Source organism: Penaeus japonicus, unplaced genomic scaffold (genome assembly GCF_977035675.1).
Source record: "Penaeus japonicus unplaced genomic scaffold, GWHDUDI00000001_assembly GWHDUDI00000040, whole genome shotgun sequence".
Lineage (NCBI taxonomy): Eukaryota > Metazoa > Arthropoda > Malacostraca > Decapoda > Penaeidae > Penaeus > Penaeus japonicus.
The window spans coordinates 3,682,739-3,690,238 of NW_028234442.1; the positions used below are offsets into that span (position 1 = coordinate 3,682,739).

The following is a 7,500-nucleotide window of genomic DNA, read 5'->3' on the forward strand; positions in this document are numbered from 1 at the left end:
GAAAGGAATTGTGGGTGTGCTTGTAATACCTCCCTCCTACTCCCTCTTTCTCTTTGTCTCATGTGCTTGTATGTGGGCTTGAGAGTTTTTTCTAATTAAACCTATTCTTCTGAAAATGAATGATTGATGAAGACAAGATAAGGAAAGTCCACTAGAAAAACTAGGATAACAACAACAGTTTTATTTATATATTAAATATCAAATCATTACAGGCATAAATCCTATAAAAATATTTGCTGGCCAGCAAACATTGCTCAGATCATATTTTTTGAAGATATTGAGAGATTTTTGTCTCTCTTGCCTTTCCAATATTCAGATGTCTGTCTGTTCTATGAGTAGAAGAGATTATGTGACTTATGATACATTCATGTGATTTTTTAACAGGTGGGGGAGGGGGGGGGCAATTGTTTTCTTTATTATAATGGTGGGGAGGATGGTCATGTGACTTGGTCAAGGTCAGGTGTGCAGTCTTGGGTTGGGTCTTCTGTATTTTCTATAGTATCTCTCTTCATTCCCTTACTCCCTCATTTTATACTTTTATTTCTCTATCTATCTATCCATTCATCTATCCACTTAATTTATCTCTTATTTTATCTCTTATTTTCAGACTTTCTCTTTCCTACCTGGCTCCCCCCCCCCCCATACACACACTGCCCTTTAGCTCTTTCCAATCTCTTGTGTCTTGCTTATCCCTTTCTTCTTTTTTCCCTCTTGCTTGGTCTTTTCTCTTTCCTCCCCTCCTCTCTCCCTTGCCCTTCCCTTCCCTCTATTTCCCCTCTTTCTCTCTCCCACTTTCTCACTCAATCTCTCTCCCTCTTTCTCCCTTTTTCTCTCTCTCTTTCTCCCTCTCTCCCCCTCTCCCCCCCCCCCTTCTCTCTCCCTCTCTCTCTCTCTCTCTCTCTCTCTCTCTCTCTCCCTCTCTCTCTCTCTCTCTCTCTCTCTCTCTCTCTCTCTCTCCCCCTCTCTCTCTCTCTCTCTCTCTCTCTTTCTCTCCCCCCCCCCCCCCCTCTCTCTCTCTTTCTTTCTTTCTCCCCCCCCCCCCCTTCTCTCTCTTTCTTTCTTTCCCCCCCCCCCCCCCTTCTCTCTCTCTCTTTCTTTCTTTCTCCCCCCCCCCTCTCTCTCTCTTTCTTTCTTTCTCCCCCCCCCCCTCTCTCTCTCTCTCTTTCTTCCCCCCCCCCCCCTTCTCTCTCTTTCTTCCCCCCCCCCCCCCTTCTCTCTCTCTCTCTTTCTTCCCCCCCCCTTCTCTCTCTCTCTCTTTCTTTCCCCCCCCCTTCTCTCTCTCTCTTTCTTTCCCCCCCCCTTCTCTCTCTCTCTCTCTTTCTTCCTCCCCCCCTTCTTCCTCTCCCTCCCTCTCCTCTCTTTCTCCCTACCGCTCCCTTTCTCATTCCCCTTGCCTTTCCTTTTCCTTTTGTCTTTCCTCCATCTCTCTCTCTCTCTCCTTTCTCTTCATTTTCTTTCTTCTTGATTGATGATATTACAAAGTGTTTGTTTCAAAAATGGACTGCTTGCATCTAGACTGAAAGGATGAGACCAGTATCAACGCTTAATGATGAAAGGATTCCACATGACGCAGCAAGAGCTATCCTGACCTAATGCGCTGGCTCGTCCCTTATCTAGTGTTGTGATAGAGATATCCTTATCAGGCATTATCTGTGAGAGTCAACGTAGGTGGGAATAACCTGGTCCTTCAGGTGATATATGATTATGATGTATCACGTGAATGTGGGGAGGGGGAAGGGGGAGGGGATACATCGGAAACTCTACATTGCATTTAGGGTCTTGAAAGAGTTAATGTTAAAGAAGCCTTTTGTTGGGATTTTTTTTTTTTTTTTTTTTTTTCTAGGAAATTTCCTTTTGTGAGGGAGGAGGGTGGGTTGGGAATGGAAGGGGGGAAGAGGTTGCTAGATTTGTTTTATCACCACTTGAGTTATCAGGGCTCAGTAGGTATCTATTATTTATTTTGTTTTTATTCTTTTTATTGTGTATTTTTGTGTTAAATTATCCTTCCCATTTCTTAAATAATATCAGGATTCCAGCTTCATGTACTTCATTTGGTAGCCTTCATAGAACTATTTATGATGTTCAGCCTCCCTGATTCAAGTAAACTTCTTGAAGTTTTGTTTAATCTTCCAAGATGTACCACATCTTAAAATGTTCAGCCTGGGCTGGGCATCTTTAAGATGTTTTTTTTATTATTATTTTCTACATTTATAGTTTTAGGAATGTGGCAGTAATTAGCATTTGGTTTGATGTCTTAGTTACACAACTGTAGGAATGCATAACTTAATTTCAACAAAAGAAAAAATTAAGTATGAAAAATGTCCATCATAGAAGGGTTGGGCAAGCCTCTCATATGAGGACTGACAAGCCATTCATCAAGGTTTTAACATGACAAATCTGGCCATCCTTGTGGTGCATTATAGAAGACAAGAGAAAAGAATTTTATCCAAGACAAAAGTTGAATGGCAATTTTGACGTGTGACTGAAATCCCACCGGCATGTTGCAGTTAAGAAATGGGTAGACGTTATACACCAACAAAGTCCTTTCTGGATAAGGTTGGATCACCAGAGCAAAAACCTTTCCACTTTAACTCATCCACGACGGGGGAATTCTAGCCTTGAATGTCACAATGCTGGGGCGTTCGAATTATTAGGCCTAAATCAATTGAATGGCTGGCACAATACTGTGCCGCCCGGCCACTGGGCTTTTGAATGAGAGGTACAGTACTGTACCACCCGTCCAGAGTGGGTTAACATCCTCATGTTCTTACTTCCTTCCTTACAGCCTTGGGCGCAGCCTACGGAACGGCCAAGTCCGGCGTGGGCATTGCCGCCATGTCCGTGATGAGACCCGAGCTCATCATGAAGTGTATCATCCCCGTCGTCATGGCGGGTATCATCGCCATTTACGGTCTCGTGGTGGCCGTGCTCATCGCCGGAAAGCTCGATGCTGCCGATAAGGGATACAGTCTATACCAGTAAGTTGTATTTTGTGTGTGTGTGTTTATTTAATGAGATTTTCAGCTCTCAGAGTTGAATAGAATATTATCTATAACTCTTACAAAGGATACATATCTTATTGAAGTTATAGAATTTTGATGAATGGTAACTGTAATATTTTGTATGAATGTTTTGAAGTTTAATAAGTATTGTTTCATAACTTTTAAAAATACAAATAGACAGGTTATAAATTACAATAAGGGTTCATCCTAAAAATCATAGATTATTTCCTTCAAACCAATATTATAGGGAGAGTTCACAAACTCAGCTAGATAGTATATTATCATTGTTGCTAGTTAATTTTCCAATGTATATGGTTTTTATTTACAAATTAAAAAAAAACATTTGAGACCTAATAATTAACCCATCCCCGACGGGGGGAACCCCTAGCCCTGAATCCCATATGCCGGGGGGGGCGTTTGAATTATTATAAATCATTGATTGGCTGGCACAATACTAAATACTGGTGCAATCGGCTTTTGAATGCCGCGACGCGGTACAACAAGCCGTGTATGTGGGTTAAAAGCAAATATTCTATCATGAACAGAAAGATAAAAGTCATCACTGAGTGATTACCATTTTTTTTTTTCTTTCTTTCTTGCTCCCCTCCAAGTTATAATTTTTCCAATGTCATACACAAAGGTTCCTGTTAATCTTTTTCGTGTCCTAGTGTTTTTTCTTTAGTGGTTAATATACCCCTCGTCTCTAAAGTAAATGTAAATGGACCGTATTATTATTGGATAATTGTCAGTGTAGGGTGTAAGTGAAAACTAGCTAAAGTAAAGACATTTATTAGGTTATCAGTGTCTTTATTGGGGTTATGAGGTTTATTATGGTCAGGATATTTCATGTCTCTCACTTATTCATACTTATATGTCCATTTCTATTGCTTTTCTCAGCTTTTTCTACCTTCCTTCCTGCTCCTCTTCCACTTCCTTTTCATGTGCTTCTTGATTCTCTCCCTCAACTTCCTTTCTTGACTGAGACCTTTGATGATGATTTGTTATTTTAAGATCATTGTAATTCATCTATTTCTCTTTCTGCAGGGGCTTTGTACACTTGGGAGCTGGTCTGTCTGTCGGCCTGTCTGGATTGGCTGCCGGTTTTGCCATTGGTATTGTAGGTGACGCTGGTGTGCGAGGAACAGCACAGCAGCCCCGTCTCTTCGTCGGTATGATTCTTATCCTTATTTTCGCTGAGGTAAGTGTGCACTGCTGCTCCGTTTGTTAATCCTTTTCATTTCTCTTCCTCTTTTGTTTTTCCTTTCTGTCCTTTGAGATATTTAATTTATTTCTTATACTTATGGAGGTGACATTAGAAAGAACGAAAATTGTGGATATTGTGTATGCATACTATGGCTTCAACTAGGAATTTTGCCTGCCCCAAGAACAAGCCAATAATGACCCTCTCTGTGCCTCCAGGTGTTGGGTCTGTACGGCTTGATCGTTGCTATCTACCTCTACACCAAGACCTCCAGCAGCTAAACGCACTGCGCATACGAAGCCCCAAGGCCCACTTTAGCATCCCTCATGGTTAATCATCATTTTTGGGTCGACTGATTTTCATAAAATTTTCTGCTAGTTGCATTGCCTATTTATTTATTCATTTTATTTTTTGTTAGAGAGATACTTTTACAAAATTATAGAGGGCCTGAAATGAAGTTATGAGTTTTTAGCGATAAATTTGTATATATTGTGTATATTACACATGCATATATTTATATATATATATAATGTGTATTTACATGAACATGTACATCCATCATATATGATTATAACTATATTTGAAATTTTATTACTTTTAAAAGATTGTTATTAATAGTATTGTTCATAATAGTTAATTACTGCGTAATTTGATGCAGTTTAACAAGGTGGGGGATATTGTCTAGGAGGCTTGCTTAAAGCTCCTCTTTGGACAGTGGTTCTAAATTATGTAATTTTGTATAAATGTAAATTGTCATTCCTCTATCTCTTCTTGTCCTCCAATATAGCTTCTTTACATAGCATCGTCTCCTGATACTTCTTCCATGTTGGGGCCGAGGCGTGCAGGTCAGATGCCTTCCAGAAGAAGCGATCCTAGCAGGGCCATGCAATATTCAAGAGTAGATGTTGTTATTGACATGATACCATTGGTATTCTCTGGTCTGGTTCTCCTGGATCATCTGACGTGGGTGCCAGAGCTCGGCAGCTTTATTGTAAGGAGTGACGGCCATGCCTCATGTGAGGAATTCCGTTCCCATTGAAACCTGTGGACTTTGTAGTAATCTGGAACTCTGAGAGATATGCATGGAAGCCCACAAGTTTCCCTCAGATTTTTAACCTTGTATTATTTGAGGACGTTGTTCCTACACTTGGGGCTGTCCAGTTCCAAGATTGAGGGAACCGACAGACCTTGAAGGCGGTTCTTGCAGTGTTGGCTGCGCTGAGTTTCCCGCCTGGGTGGTCGTCGAGGAGCTTGAGTTTGAGGTCATGATGACTTGCTTGCATCCAATGGCGTTCCATCGCTACAAGCTCTCTAAGTAGCTAAGATCAACATAAGATCCTTATTATTTCTTTGCTCATATTAGATTAACAGCATCCACCATCATCATCTGGCTGTTATCTTAGTTGTGATAGTCGTAACTTGAACTAGCCTGGTGGTAAGCAAGGTCACGTCTCTCGGCTACTGCTCGCGGCGACCCCCACGATTGGAGCACAAGGGATCCTGGTTGCCCACTCTAGGGTGAAGGGGCCATATCAACTCTTATCCAGTTTCTTGTACAGACTATTTATAGTTGGTCAGTGTTGAGGAAGGTCCCAAAAACTTGTATTTTATATTTCTGAGATACAATTCAATTTTATCTTATTTAAAGCATCATTGGGGATACGAGAACACCTTAGTTCTGTATTAGGGATTCTTTTCCAGGGGAACTTGTGTATCCTCGCATGTAGCTTAGAAGTTTGCTCCCCAATCTTTTCCTGTGAATAGCAGCAGCAGCTCAACTCCTGGGAAACGACACTGGCCAACATGTGGTACTGAAAAAAAAAAAATGAAAAAACTTAAAACATTCCAAGCAAGGACATTGTCATTGTTTTGTGCTTTCCATCTTGAAGATTATGTATGGATAGTTGTGGTTGTCAAACTGTTATCAGGTGTATGCATTGTATAAATGGTATTAAATATTATGTAATGGTATATTGTTAATAAAGATAGCTTGAGTTGGATACTTATGATTTTAACATCAGATTTGTTTATGACCTTTACTAATTGGATATATATATCTCACTGGAGAAAAAAAAGCATTGAATGTTATTTGATATTAACTTATGTAGACTTGATATTCCAATTAGAAAAAAAGACAAGGAAATATCTACCTGTAAAGTAGGTTATAATGAGATATATTCAAAACCCAAACCTCTTCTGAATAATTAATCTTTGTGATAAAGGCAAAAGCTTTTGTAACATTCTTTTTATGGTGCATAATTTGTTTAAACAGATGTTCTTTTCTCCTCAACAAATATGTTATTGTTACTTATTCTATTATGCCATGACAAAGGAGTCTGTTCTGAATGCAGTCAAGGCATGGAGCTTTATTCTTTGATAACACGAGCTTGAACTAACAAATTTTTTCCATGCTTTTTATTGAAAAAACAAGTTTATCCAGAGTGACACAAGGGGGCAAGAAACATCTTCACTGTGCTTCTAATTTTTATCTTGTGCGGGCTCACTTAGTCTTATCAGAGTCTGGGGCCAGATTCAAGTCTAGGATTATAGCCATTTTGGTCAGGCCTTGGGAGTGCTATCTGGGGAACTAAGAGCCTAACCTTCAGTATTCTTTGCCCAGATCCTGCTAAATGTTTCATGAGCAAGATGTGAGGCTGAGTGAATGGAGTTGGCTAGTGGAACCTGTGCTTCACATTAATTCCAGCGTAGTGCATGTGTGCTCTGATTATTTCCCGGTGTCTTTAGAATAAATAGTAAAGGACACGCCTTCTTTAGATTTGACACAGAAATGCATCAGACGATTGCGTGTGTTAGCTCAGTCCAAACCCAAAAATGAAATGAAGTTTTAGCTTCCTGTTGAATATTGGTAGAGATTGTGCATGTTTTCACCTGAACATGACTAAATTGAGTATGCACATCTTATAATTACACAGTAACTATGAAAACTATTTTCTTATGTTAAACATTTTTCACAAACATTCAAATGACCTGAAGCAGTTTAAATGCCTAGCAATGATATAAATGCTGCATTATGTGCTATCTACTTTTTTTTTTTTTTTTTTTTTCTTCAAAGCTATAAACCAATAATGTGAAGTTATTTTCATATACAAGATACTGTATTAACAGTGTTCATTAAACTCATTTTCAATGCAATTCATTTTGTTTCACATATTACCAAGATGACCCAGTTAAATGATGTTTGGCATAGAATCAGTTTCTCTAGCCTATTTTATCTATCTACAAATAATTTTACACTATGTCTATAGTAATAAACGTCATTTACTTCACCAACCACCG

At 39.5% G+C, this 7,500-nt stretch overlaps 1 protein-coding gene across 1 annotated transcript in view; it reads left to right on the forward strand.

The window, feature by feature from the left end:
* LOC122258696 (V-type proton ATPase 16 kDa proteolipid subunit c) overlaps positions 1-6,218 on the forward strand; it is a 7,238-nt gene extending 1,020 nt beyond the window's left edge. The window contains exons 2-4 of the mRNA XM_043024798.2: positions 2,786-2,978; positions 4,047-4,200; positions 4,422-6,218. Of these exons, the coding sequence (XP_042880732.1) occupies positions 2,786-2,978; positions 4,047-4,200; positions 4,422-4,484 (410 nt within the window). The 3' untranslated portion in view covers positions 4,485-6,218. The remainder of the gene's footprint in view (positions 1-2,785; positions 2,979-4,046; positions 4,201-4,421) is intronic.
* The last annotated feature ends 1,282 nt before the right edge of the window (positions 6,219-7,500 follow it).